Source organism: Theobroma cacao, chromosome 1 (genome assembly GCF_053813885.1).
Source record: "Theobroma cacao isolate CCN51 chromosome 1, ASM5381388v1, whole genome shotgun sequence".
In the NCBI taxonomy this organism is placed as follows: domain Eukaryota; kingdom Viridiplantae; phylum Streptophyta; class Magnoliopsida; order Malvales; family Malvaceae; genus Theobroma; species Theobroma cacao.
In genome coordinates, this window is record NC_142639.1 from 35,531,068 (window position 1) to 35,544,313 (window position 13,246).

A 13,246-nucleotide genomic window follows, 5' to 3' on the forward strand; every position below is an offset into this window, starting at 1 on the left:
CCCACTACTCGGTATATAAAAAAGAGTTATGTAATGAAACCAACATCTAACTTCGTAATGCACTTACAAAAGTAGACCGCTAGACATACTTGAAAATCGTAAGATTGTTTAATTTTAGAACTGAATATTACAAGATTGTTTAATTTTATAACCTACTTTCTGCAGTAAGTATATTATAAGAGTTCAAACACTTTTGGTAGATGATGTCAACTCAAAGTGTATGTTTATTTTTTGATTTTTTTTCGAAACATAATATTTCTTTATTCTTGATTTTCTACTATTATCTTGTTTGTTTAGTATGTCAAAATAGTTGTTAGATTTTATACATAGACTCACAAGTGTCTGTTCTTTTAATAACGCAATCCTTTGACACTTTTATATTTTAAACATACATCTGTATGTTACAAGACACAATCTATAGATACTTTATGAAAAAAATAACGATTCATACCATAAAATATAATTTTTGAATTATAATAAGAAAAAAATATTTTTTCATATCAAAACATTTGAATAATGATGTTTTCAATTATCTCTTAACTTTTGAATTTAGAAATATTTTTTCAAATACTACTTTATTAAAAAACATAATTTTTAAAATAAAAAACTACGTACAATCCAATAATCACACCGATATAACTTTTTAATTGATGTGATGTTTCAATTGTCATATATATTTCATATATAAAGTTATAACTTTTCATTTATAATTTTTCATACTGAGTTGTAACTTTTTATTTTTAAAATGTACTAACAAATTCAAGTTAATCTACGATTATGAAATTAAAAATTATTTTAACTGAATTAACTAAACTAATAAAATAAATTTATACGGTCTAAATAGCCCAATATATACACACGAGTAATTTGTTGGAGCATTTTAATGTAATTTTGTTTATAATTGTTGAAACAGTTTAATGTTTCTAAGCTCATGGTGTTGGGATTTTATAATTCAATTTTATTTATTTCATACTTTTTATTTAAAGCATAAAAAAAGAAATTAAAAACATTAGACTTGAGTGCATTAATGTCCATAAGGCTACGGAATTTGGTCTATACAGTTTGATCAAATTGATTAATTAAAAATATTATTGAATTAATCGAATTGAACATTCTTTTTCCTTATAAGTCTACCTATTATTGGAGTTTTGCTCCCACCGACTTGGTTCATGGAAGTTACCATGATTTTTTTTTTTAATAAATCCCAACTCATAATAAATAAATAAAAATTATTTTAAATATTTTAATCGAATAAACATAAAATTTTTAATAAATTTGATTTCAGATGAATTTTTATAATTATGATTCGTTGATATCAAGATCACGTAAAACTTATTCGAGTGCAAGTTATTTTTACATGATGGATACACTTTTAAATCTTATCAATAAAAACATGGCATCATATGTTTGATATTAATTAAAGATGAACGAAGCTGACAACGTCGCCCAGGCAATAATTGCAGAATTAAAGTAATTAAATACAGCAATTAATAGAGTCCCACCGAATTTAGAGGAAACAATAAAAAAACAGACAGGTCAGAAATTCACTGTTGATGAGAGATAATCTTAACCGCTGATTCAAATGACTTCACGTTAGTCAACCCTGACGAGCGGGCTTTGTGGTGCCACCGAGATTTTTATGACGGTTTGGTTCCAGTGTATTTCATCACACCCACGAAGACTTACAGATAAAAAAAATCAGAACTAGAGTACATCCCATCACGCCCTTACATCTCAATCGGACGGCTAAGAACTAATTCTGTCGTGAAATTAACTACTGAACGAAACGAATTCGACTGTTGGGAAGAATCCAAGATAAAAACAGGGACATTTTTTGGTCTGTTTTAGGGTCCCCAAATCTGGATTTTCAAGGCGACGCCTGCCACAGGTACCAAACCCAGAGAAATTCTCAATCCTAACAATTGGATCACATAAATCTAGATCTCCCATCCTAAACTTTTCTTTCTTTTTATTACCACTGAATAAAAGGCTTAAAATTGGGGGGGGAAAGCGAGGATTTTGAGGTCTAGAGATGGATACGTGAATGGTTTTGTGACAAAAGGGTCACAAAAAGCTAAAGGGGAGAGTTTTTGGAATTTGAGGACTGGGTTTCTCTCCGTAAAATATGATGAAGCTTTGCTTGATGCCTTCTCATGGGTACCCTCCGGGCCCGGGGCTTGCTTTTCGGCAAGAGCAAGGCGTTGGCAGGATGATCAAGGTAATGTTTTTATTGAAGTTCTTTTCTATGGTTTTCATGATTTGGGTTTTGATATGTTGTTATCTGAATTCGTTACTTCTTTTTTTTTTTTTGGTTAATATTTCAATTATGAGCTGCTGTTCGCCATGTATGATTGATAATTCTACTTCGTTTAGTTATACAGGTCATTCTCAATAATTTCAACATGGATATTTTCGAGTTATTATATGTTTTCTTCGTGTCTTATTGATGTCAAATCGAGATTAATTGAAATCTGTGCCCGCAGTGTGTAATATCTGATATGAGTTAGAAGTTATTGAGATTTGCTCCATCAGTAATTTGCAACTATTTTATTTTCTTCTTATTTTGCTACTTATAGTTTTGTTTATTTGTGCTTAGCAACTCTCTCTCTCTCTCTCTCTCTCTCTTTGCACTAAATGTTTTAGTAAAAATTGTGATACTAGTTATTTGCTAATGAATCATTATTATTTTGATTAAAGCAGGAGTGTCCATCCTACTTGTCAAGTCAGGTGGTAAAACAAGAGATAGAACAAGCAGTTCCCTTTGATCTGAACTGCAAACGATTTGAGAAGCCATGTAAACCAGTTAATGCACTATGTGAGCCTAAACTGATCGTTAATGTTGATCCAGCAGCACAAAGGCCTATGGTCATTGGTAAACCAGGTCTGCAACTTGTTGGCTATTTTATTAGATGGTCTAGTAATTGCTTTTTGGTATGTGTTCAAGGAGAGAGACATCTGAAAATACATTAAATGAAACAATTTTTGTTCTTAGAGTCTTGATAAAAATATTCTATAGTTTGAGAGTTTGTGTATTTAAAAATTTGAATTAAGATTTAAATTCAAGTCTTTGCATCATGCTCTTCTGCTCTCCCTCCCCCTCTCCCACCCCAAACATGAGTGGAAAGAGTAATTAGAAAAGGCGGAATAAGCTCTAGCATAATTATGACAAGTGATCCTTGAAGGGGGAAAAAGTGTTAGGAGCTAGATTAGGGAATCCAATCGATACAATGCTGCAAGAATTTAGTAGCCTATGAGAAAGCAGAAATTTTTTTTGGTGACTGTAGATCAGATTCTTATAGATTCATTTGCGATGTCAATTCCTTATTTATTTATTTATTTATTCCACCCAACTGTCTCTGATAGCTGTTAGAGAATGCTTATAGTCACCCTGCTTTGGTCACAGATGCTTATCCAGAGACAGCACACTTTAGCTTTGGGATAGCTGAAAAGTGCATGAGGCATGAAAAAATCTTGAAGTTTCTGATGTCCGGATCAAATGAAGTGGAGAAAGGGGAACTTGATTTATCTATGCTATCTGAGTTGATGGGTCTTCAACCATTGATGTTTGGTGTGCATCAGCAAGCTTATGCTTCTTCTCTAATTTATCCAAGTAGCAAAATCAATGCCGAGAAGCCTCTCCCAGACTTTGTAGGAGAGATGGTGCGTGATTCGAAAATTACAGTTAATCCAGATGGTAGAGTTATACTTACAGGTAGTGGGACTGAGATGACAGATATCCTATCAATCGTTGCTAAATTTTACTTATCCCGCAACTCAACTAAGTGGAGAAAGCAGTTGGCACTGGTTCCAAACTTCAACAGGTAAGTTAAATGAAAACAACGAGTACAAACAAATAAGTGTTGTTATGACTGCACTATATTGTGGTATTTTGATTATTATTGAAGAGTAAATTTAGAATGAAAATTTTCTACTGTCACCATTTGTATTTACAGTGTAATTACCTGATTATCTTAATTGGTTAAGTTCATTTGACTTGTGCTTCTGGTTTGCGATAAAACTAAATTTGTTGCTCAGGTTTAATCTTATGAGAATGTAAAACAATAAGTTGATTTCAATGTTGTTTGAAAGGCATCTGACCCAAAAGTGTGATTAAACAGGACTCAGAGCAGTGAAGCACATGCTAGTACTAACTTGTCTTCTCCACAGTTTGAAGTTGCAAGTATTGCACCTGCAAAGAGGTATGTAACTGAGCATCTCTTTAAAGAATGTTTCATTGTGTCCTCATTTATCAATCCCCTTGCCCTTGCCATAATTCTTCTATAAAGTGTCAGCTTGAGATACTTGGAATGTATCTTGTTTTGAGATCTTGAAATTTATGCCTAAATTTTCTACAACCGAGGGATAATGACTTGTGATTGTGAGTTGTGACTCTGCATTTATGTCAATTGCATTTAAGACCATAACAATGGAGAAATTATAATAGAGTAAGAAACAAAAAATATGATCAAAGAAACTGAAATGATGTAGCAAATATGCTAAAAATGGCAGGGCTGACCTGCATGTTTAATTCAGTATCATGTTTTACATACCCACTTGGCTATTGTCCACTAGTTATGGGACCAAAAAGATGGTTTGTTCTTATAAATACATGGTTAAGATGTGAACTTCTGAGAAAACTATAGTTCTTGGTGCTTTCTTATGAATTTTTTTTTTGTTCAAAATGTGTTTGTATTTCTCCTATTTTTATGCAACTCATTTGTAACAGTCATGAGAAAATCAAACTCAAGCCATCACCAAAGAAGAAGGCCTCCAGGAAGTTAGCCAGGGAGAGAGATCTCTACAAAAAGAATTATTTCCATGCATGTGAGAGCCTTCTTTCCTTGATGGTTGATAAGAGACGGCATGGCAGAACAGCAATTCTTTCCCTGAAGAAATCTGGCCCCGAACTTCCTGAGCTATTGACCCAATTCTCTGCTGGCATTGCTGGGACTGGTCTTGCTGTTCTTTTCTCTGTTATTTGTAAGGTAGCTTGTGGGAGAGTTCCATTTAGTTCTTCTAAACTCTTTAGCACTGGCATTGGCTTTGGGCTAGTTTGGCTTTCTTGGGCAGTTAACAGGCTGAGGAAGACAGTCGTGCAAATCAGCAAGAATGCTAGCAAGTTGGGTCTGAAGGATGAGGAGATGATTAAGAGGGTGGAGGAAAGTGTCAAAGAGATCTACTTCAGAGCTGCAACGGTGATGGCTGTAGCAGTGCTAAGGTTTGCATGAATTCCGAAGAAAACCCATGTTTATGACAGTGTTAGTCTTTTGGATAACATCTTGACTGGCTGGGTATTCTAATCACTAAAATGTGGTAGTTAGCTGTGAGTTAGACTCAAGTATATTGATCTTGGACATGGATATCTGAATAGAGAGGGGGATTGAAGCATGATATTTCAAGAAGAGAACTTTGAATCCTATGCTATCCGTATGGTCTTGTGATGGCCTTGAGCACATATGAGCAGGACCTCATCCTCTGTCAGCTTCTGTATGTAAAATAATCATTAAGTTGTAAATGGAGAGGAGGGTTGTCACGGCCACACTGGTAAAGAAAACAATACCTGTACTATGTATAAAAAATACAATTTTGTCACTGTATTTGAAGCTTTTCTCAACTACTATAATGGCATTTGATTTGTCAATCCAAACGCTGCGCGCAAGACTGCAGTGCAAAAATCACAAATGATAATTATAATGGGCAAAGTTTATGTATGCTATATCGACTAGGGAAAATTAACTTTTTTTTTTTATTATTGTTTTTCTTCGAATTCATGATCTACTGAATGAATGAAACAGCTAGGTATTCAGTTGCTCGGAGATATTCTACATAGATTTGCAAGCGCTCAATGCAATAGAAAACAGCTTATAAGGACTGGTGTAGGAGATTATTGCTCAATAACAGTGGTAACACAACCATAAAAACCCTTTTTCAGAGACTGACCTGTTTAACGAGGGAAACAAATAAAGCAAGCTGGACTACTGGCGACTGGACTGGCAATGGCAATTTAGCTGCTATGCATGCAACTTTGTCTGATAATAATGCCACCTCGGCCTAGCTCATTGCTGAGTAGGGTTTTGAGACCTGTTTCCTTTTAAAAGATTCCATTTTTACAGCTAAAGTAAAAAATAATAATAATAATAATAATAAAAATATATATATATATACACTTTTCATTCTAAATAAACTAAAGAAGAGGGAATAAAACAATTAATAACTACAAAAAGTACTCCAGGAAAAATGATTGGTCATGGCGTGCAGATACCAGGCTTACATCGCAAATCAGAACTGTTCAACATGGCTATTATTTTCAAATAACCTCAAAAAAGCTGTTCAATTATGATTTTTGCGGAAAAAAAGAGAAAAAAAAATAACATGCTGACTACTGGTTCACTGCTGAAAACTGAATGAAAATAATTTTCCATTAACATCCCCAAATTCTTATCACTTAATTATCTTTTTAATAATTCCTAGAACACAGTACCAAAAGCAGACTTGTAAGATGTTAACGACTGATTGATCCATCTATTTCTTCATTCAGCAAGCCCACATGATGGAGAAACCGTAAATGTTAAGGAACAGCAACTTCTCAGCTCAATACTTTTGATACTACACCAGCACCAACTGTTCTACCTCCTTCCCTCAAGGCAAATCTTTGTCCTGTTACATTGATGGCAAGCAACATATTAAGACTGTCCTATCTTCTATGCTTCGGAGCTTTAATAACTAGGGAGAGAAAAAACTCTTCTTGGCACAGATAAAGTGCTACAATGGTAACTTCCAATATTTCTCAGATTCTTTTTTGGGGAAAAAAATAGGGAATATGGCAGCATACCTGCTTCAAGAGGCACAGGTGAGATCAGCTCGAAAGTTGCAGTAACATTGTCCCCTGGCATAACCATCTTAACATTTTCAGGTAATTCCACTTTTCCAGTTACATCTGCAGTCCTCATATAAAACTGGGGCCTGTAATTTGATTCAAAGGCTGTATGACGTCCACCTTCATCTTTTGTGAGGACATATATCTCTGCCTCAAACCTCCTGTATGTCTTCAAACTTCCAGGTTTGGCAATTACCTAAGCAGTTGGAAGATTTCAGATGTTGTACTACATCCTTTTTACTCTTTTGCACATCTTGCCCAAGAAAACTCATTTACCATCAAATTAATTTTTCATAAGCTAGCAGGTTTGAATACATTCTCAAAGCATGAAAGAATCACAAAGTTTTAGGTAATAACGGCAAATGTGAGTCCAAAATCTAGATAAATCATAAATAGATTAGAGTTTCTATAAAAAGTTCAATTTATTTCTAGAGAACTAAGTGGATGTAAAGAAGCCTGGTTGGTGCCATTTACCATTCCACGTTGCACATCCTCTCTCTTTAGGCCACGTAGAAGAAGTCCCACATTGTCACCAGCCTAGTAGAGTATCCAGACACATAAATATAGTTCATTACCAAATGTGCAAAAACCTTAGCAGGGCAAAGTCTCTATAATAGTCACTTACCTGCCCTTGATCCAAAATTTTCTTAAACATCTCAACCCCAGTGACTGTAGTTTTTGAAGGCACACCCTGCAGAAGAAAGCTAAATTTTAGATCAAACAACAATTAATGATATTTTATCAAAATATATGAACTGTACCCTTCATTTAACAACCCTAACCAGGCTAACTTGTTCAGAATATAAAATTCCAGGACATCATCAACCCAACAAATTTATCACAAGAAAATGCACATGGACTTCACAGAAAATGACTAGAAAATTCAATTTACAAATATACCTGCGTTAAACCCAAAATTTCAACTTCTTCACCAACTTTAATGGTCCCTTGTTCAACACGGCCAGTTGCAACGGTTCCACGTCCCTTCAAGACATCAACCAACATCATCAGGCTAAGTACAATTTAACTCCGAAAATTTTGATACAGCTTCTGGCATGCAATGGAGACAATTTTATGACATTGAACACAGAAAATCCACACCCCCCCCCCCCCCCCCCCCCAGCAACAGGATGGAAATTTTACTGAAATACCGGAAGCAGACCAAAAAATTACTAAAATTCCAACTTCAGAAAAAGAAAATTTATCTCAAAGTAACATGACTGCATTTTAAATGAAAAAGGTCATGTTTTCTAGCATTTTAAACCCCTCTCCACATACTAACATGAAACAGAGCAAAAAAGGTAAATGACTAATATTGTAGCCACAACTTAGTTACTTGACTTTTTTGCAAAAACATTCATACAATGTTGCCAAGACTGATGATAATCAAAAGCCATGAATAAGGAGCTGCTAAAGCAACTTATGTAGCAAAGCCAAATGTGTGCAAGTCAAAAGAAGAAAAAAACAAGTAAAAAAGGTCACATCCACGGCTTTCTACCTGAATTGAGAAAACATCTTCAATTGGCATTAGGAAAGGCTTGTCAAGTTGGCGCACGGGGTCAGGAATGTATTGATCTACAGCCTCCATTAGTTTCAAAATTGCATTTTTGCCTATTTCCTCATTTGTACCCTGTAAAGCTGACAATGCTGATCCCCTAATGATAGGTATTTCATCGCCAGGAAACTTGTAGAAGCTAAGTAGTTCTGTCACAAATGTAAACCTATGTGAATTAGTTCAAAGAAGCCACGGAAATGAACAAACAAGAAATGACATGTTGACAAAAAGGCCACCTACCACGGAGCTCCATTTCCACAAGTTCCAACAGCTCTGGATCATCAACAGCATCAACTTTGTTCAGGAAACACACAAGTGAGGGCACACCAACCTGCATACCGGTATTTTTTTATAAGTAAATAATAAACACTCTAACAGCACATAGACGAAACTTCCATCTAAATAAGCTTCAAGCAGCTATAGAATATCCACCTGGCGGGCAAGCAGAATATGTTCCTTAGTCTGTGGCATGGGCCCATCAGGAGCTGATACAACCAGAATACCACCATCCATTTGGGCAGCACCAGTGATCATATTCTGCAAAACATGTTATAGTTAGGCCACTGTTCACAAGCTGTTTGATTGGTAGATTCATGCATAACGTTAACAAACAAAAATGAATCAATGATTCGAAATGGTTAATATCATTTAAATGAATCTAAGTTTGTCAAATCAGATAAGACAAGCAAGAGAAGTAAATTCCAAATAAAACAGTAAGCTCCATCCCTTCCCATACATAGACACAAAAAACCCAAAAATAAAAAAAGCATTTTTAGTTTCATTTGCAAAGTAAAAAATGCATGTTTCTTGCCATGAAAGCTTCAGCATTCCTGTACACTATCTTATAATAAATCTTTGTAGAGCTTCTAGCGTCATCCCCTCTTTGTAACATTTTGAGCAAGGTTATGCAGCAAAAGATAACATTATTTCATTTACCATATTAAACTAACAGCTTACTTTAACATAATCAGCATGTCCTGGGCAGTCTACATGTGCATAGTGACGTTTAACTGTCTCGTACTCCACATGAGCCTGCAAAATCAAATCAACTGGGAAGCTGCATTAAACCTCTCTATGCCATAACAAGCAAGTATGCATGACATGGAGAACAAAAAAATTTACTGACCGTTGCAATTGTAATTCCTCTCTTTTTCTCCTCAGGAGCCTTGTCAATTTCATCAAAGGCAATAGCCTTAGCTTTCCCTTCTTCTGCCAGTACCTATTCACAATATACCAAACTTATCATAACAATGCAGATCACCATTGTAATAACAAATTCAGAACTATTTGAAAGTGATATGGTTTGTGATGAGAAACTATCAAGTATATCAACAAGCCAACCTTTGTGATTGCCGCAGTCAATGTGGTCTTTCCATGATCAACATGCCCAATTGTTCCTACATTCACATGAGGTTTTCTGGAAAGGAAATCCATCATACAAATAAGAAAACATTTCCAATTGTTAAAAATGAAAACCCATTGCTTTCATTGATTATTTCTCATGTTTAAATAGATACCTCCATTAAACCTCATAAAAACTATCACCACTTTTTTCCATCTGGTAAACTCCGAAAATGGAAAAGAACGACGTTCCTATTCTTAAATTCACAATTTTACTAACTAAACCAAATTTAAATCATAAACAAAAACCAATATTAATATATAAAACAAACCCTACATTAAAAAAGGAAGAGAAAAAGCTCTAATTCATTTAATAAATGAAAGAAAGAGAAAACTGACGTGCGAGTGAAAGTAGCCATGGATCTCCAGCAAGGGTTAGCGTTAGCAGAAATCGCCGCCTCATTTCCGGAGAGAAAATCGGAGACTGAGAAATGGGAAGAAGAGACGGAGACACGAGAGGACCAGTAAATTGGGGAAGAGAATGACAAAAGGCGCCTCGAATTAGGGTTTCGGAGGACGACCGCAGCCATTTTGTTTTTCTTCTTTGATTTGATCTGTTGCAGACAGCAAAGGGTTTTATGTACAGAGAGTGGCGGAAATGGGATTTCAGTGCTGGCTTTGGGGAGGGTTTTAGCTTCCAAGCGTTTTTCTGTGTCGAGGGTTTTAGAGGGAGAGAAAAAGGGCTTGTTCTCCAAAGCTAATTTCCGTTTGTTTCTGTTGAAATCGTAACCGGTCCATTTAATTTGGGCTCTACGCTGCTGCTGCCCGGCCCAATATTCCCACCTCAAAGATAGATCCATTTGTTGTTGCCCGGCCCATTACTAATCACTCATTTCTTAAACCTTATCTCTTACTATATTTTTAAAGAAAGTTAAAGTTTTTCTTTGGAGAGCTTTACATAAATCTTTACCAACAGCGGATTGGTTGTTTAAAAGGAATGTGGTTTCTTCAAGTTTGTGTTTTAGATGCGGTAATGCTACTGAGAATCTAATACATGCTTTAAGAGATTGCAACTGCTCGAGAAATATGTGGCTTAATATGCAACGTGATTTGAGCTCAAATACTTCCATTATAATGGACTTACAACAATGGATTCAAGAGAATATATCTGTATCAAAGTTTTGTGATGGAGTTCCATGGGGAGTCATCTTCTCTCATGCAATATGGATGTTGTGGCATTGGAGAAATAAAAATATGTTTGATTGTTCTTTTCATTGGCTAGATAATGCAGCATAGTATATATGGCGTAAGGCGAAAGAAGCTTGGGATATTTTGGGGAAAATAGAGCATCAATCTAAAATAGAAACTCCAATATCCTGAGCAAGATCAAATCATTCACATGTAAAGCTTAATGTGGATGGCAGCTCAAAAGGAATTTTTGGAGAATCTACTGCAGGGGGTTTGGTAAGAGATGATGAAAGGAGTTGGCTTTTTGGTTTTGTTCATAAGCTGGGTGTAGCATACCCACTTGTTGCAGAACTTTGGGCCACTCTTCAAGGCCTTAAATTATGTTGGGAGAGAGGTTTGAACAAGGTGCAAGTAGAAACAGATTCAATGGTGGCTATTCATAAGATCTCAAGCTCGAACTCTTCACTGGATCCATATGCAAATTTACTAAGGTAGATTACAGAACTGATACAACGAGATTAGGACTGCACTATTACTCACATATATCGTGAGGCCAATTGAGGAGTCGATTGCATGGCTACAAACTATGAAGACTTAGAGATAGGTTTACACATCTTTAATGTTCCACTTCCAAATATTTTCTCTATGTTATTGGCAGATAAATTAGGCATATCATGGATTAGAATGGTGTAAGTTAATGTTTTGATTAATTGAATTTTCCTTTTACAAAAAAAAAATAAATTACTACATAAATACTAGTAATATATTTTGAAAGAGAAAATGTACCCTTCCTTTACTTATATATATATATATATATTGTAAATAAAAATTTCTCGATGAATATTTTTTAATGAAAAAATTATAAGATAAATACAAATATTTGATGTAAATTATAATTTTTGAAATTCATCAAGAGTCACGAACTTGACTTAGAATTTGGACATAAGGATGAACTTTTTTGATATCTTTACATTTGATTTGGGTTACAATCTTTGAAATTCAAGTGTCACGAACTTAAATGTGAGTTACAATCTTAGTCACGAACTTGGACTTAAAACCTGGACTTAAGACTTAATCCTGATCACTTCTTTGATATCTTTACTTTGTCTGCCAAAGTCACACTTCGTCTTCTAGAGTTATGAGAAGAGAACTTGGACTGGACTTGAGATTTTAGTCTTCCAGAGTCACGCTTCGTCTTTCAGAGTCGCAAGAAGAGAACTTGGACTGGACTTAAGATAACAGAACTTGAACTGGACTTAAGATTTAGTACTTCCAGAACTTGGACTAGACTTAAGATTTAGTACTTCGTCTTCAAGAATCACACAGTTCGTCTTCCAAAGTCAGGAGAATAAAACTTGGACTGGACTTGATGTTGATCACGAACAAATCTTATGCTCTTCTCTTCAGATATCTTATGCTCTTCTCGATCTTTGAAATGCACTGAATGATTTTCAGTGATGTAAATGTCTTGGAGGAACATTGTATTTATAGTGCTGGATGAAAGACTTTGATGAGTATGTAGTTTTTTTGAATTACTTTTAAATTATTTTAATTTAATTAGAGATAAATTATAATGACTTATTAAAAGTCTTTTAACTCATCGAAGTTTGAGTCATTGAATGTTGATTAGTCGAAGTTAAGTTTTATCTTTAAATTATCTTAATTTATTTAAAGATAAATTAAATAGTCAATTTTGATTTTTATCTCCATATTATCATAGTTTTTTAGAGATAAATTAGATGACCAATCAGTAAATTTTAATTGATCAAAAATATGAATCTTATCTCTATATTATCTTAATTTATTTAGAAATAAATTGGATGATCAACAATTAAGTTTTAATTGGTTAAAAATATAAATATTATATCTAAATTACCTTGATTTATTTTAGAGATAAATTAATAACTAATAATTAAATTTTAATTGATCCAATTTTGTATCTTTAAAATAATCCAACTAATAAATTAATTATTTTATAATTAATTATATAGTTATCCTTAATGATATTTTCAAGTCCATGTGGTGGCATATGATTCGTCTTTAGACACATAACGTCTTGTAATTGGATCATAATTTTTCTTTTTCTATGTATAAAAATATATCTTATAAAAGTAATTATAGAAAAAAGGAAAGTTTATGATTTTTTTTTAATATTTGGATAAGTAGCGCAAGAAGAATCTGCACTAATCATTAAGTCAAATGTTTAAGTATAAAATATCTATTTAATTAAAATAGAAAATCATGTATGTAATTTTTACGCTTAATTTCATATATTTTGACATAAA

General features: G+C 34.1%; 2 protein-coding genes across 2 annotated transcripts; one reads left to right on the forward strand and one right to left on the reverse strand.

Annotated features, from left to right (window-relative positions):
* Positions 1 to 1,848: 1,848 nt before the first annotated feature.
* LOC18613409 (uncharacterized) lies at positions 1,849 to 5,614 on the forward strand. Its single transcript, XM_007050625.3, has 5 exons — positions 1,849 to 2,218; positions 2,701 to 2,881; positions 3,404 to 3,821; positions 4,119 to 4,199; positions 4,727 to 5,614. The coding sequence occupies exons 1-5, from the start codon at positions 2,126 to 2,128 to the stop codon at positions 5,226 to 5,228; spliced, it is 1,275 nt and encodes a 424-aa protein (XP_007050687.3). The 5' UTR covers positions 1,849 to 2,125; the 3' UTR covers positions 5,229 to 5,614.
* Positions 5,615 to 6,227: 613 nt separating this feature from the next.
* LOC18613410 (GTP binding Elongation factor Tu family protein) lies at positions 6,228 to 10,518 on the reverse strand. The gene is made up of 12 exons (XM_018114426.2): positions 10,173 to 10,518; positions 9,774 to 9,849; positions 9,559 to 9,651; positions 9,390 to 9,464; positions 8,865 to 8,969; positions 8,673 to 8,763; positions 8,376 to 8,581; positions 7,778 to 7,861; positions 7,503 to 7,568; positions 7,352 to 7,414; positions 6,833 to 7,073; positions 6,228 to 6,657 (listed from the first exon to the last, which is right to left on the reverse strand). The coding sequence occupies exons 1-12, from the start codon at positions 10,361 to 10,363 to the stop codon at positions 6,587 to 6,589; spliced, it is 1,362 nt and encodes a 453-aa protein (XP_017969915.1). The 5' UTR covers positions 10,364 to 10,518; the 3' UTR covers positions 6,228 to 6,586.
* Positions 10,519 to 13,246: the final 2,728 nt, after the last annotated feature.

Excerpts from the sequence above, each read along its gene's own strand:
- LOC18613410 (XM_018114426.2), bottom strand. The coding sequence starts at position 10,363 with ATGGCTGCGGTCGTCCTCCGAAACCCTAATTCGAGGCGCCTTTTGTCA. Across the intron at positions 8,970-9,389 it reads GACATGCTGATTATGTTAAA|AATATGATCACTGGTGCTGC; the intron begins GTAAGCTGTTAG and ends CATGTTTTGCAG. Across the intron at positions 8,764-8,864 it reads ATATTCTGCTTGCCCGCCAG|GTTGGTGTGCCCTCACTTGT; the intron begins GTGGATATTCTA and ends ACCGGTATGCAG.
- LOC18613409 (XM_007050625.3), top strand. The coding sequence starts at position 2,126 with ATGATGAAGCTTTGCTTGATGCCTTCTCATGGGTACCCTCCGGGCCCG. Across the intron at positions 2,882-3,403 it reads TATGGTCATTGGTAAACCAG|ATGCTTATCCAGAGACAGCA; the intron begins GTCTGCAACTTG and ends CTTTGGTCACAG. Across the intron at positions 4,200-4,726 it reads AGTATTGCACCTGCAAAGAG|TCATGAGAAAATCAAACTCA; the intron begins GTATGTAACTGA and ends CATTTGTAACAG.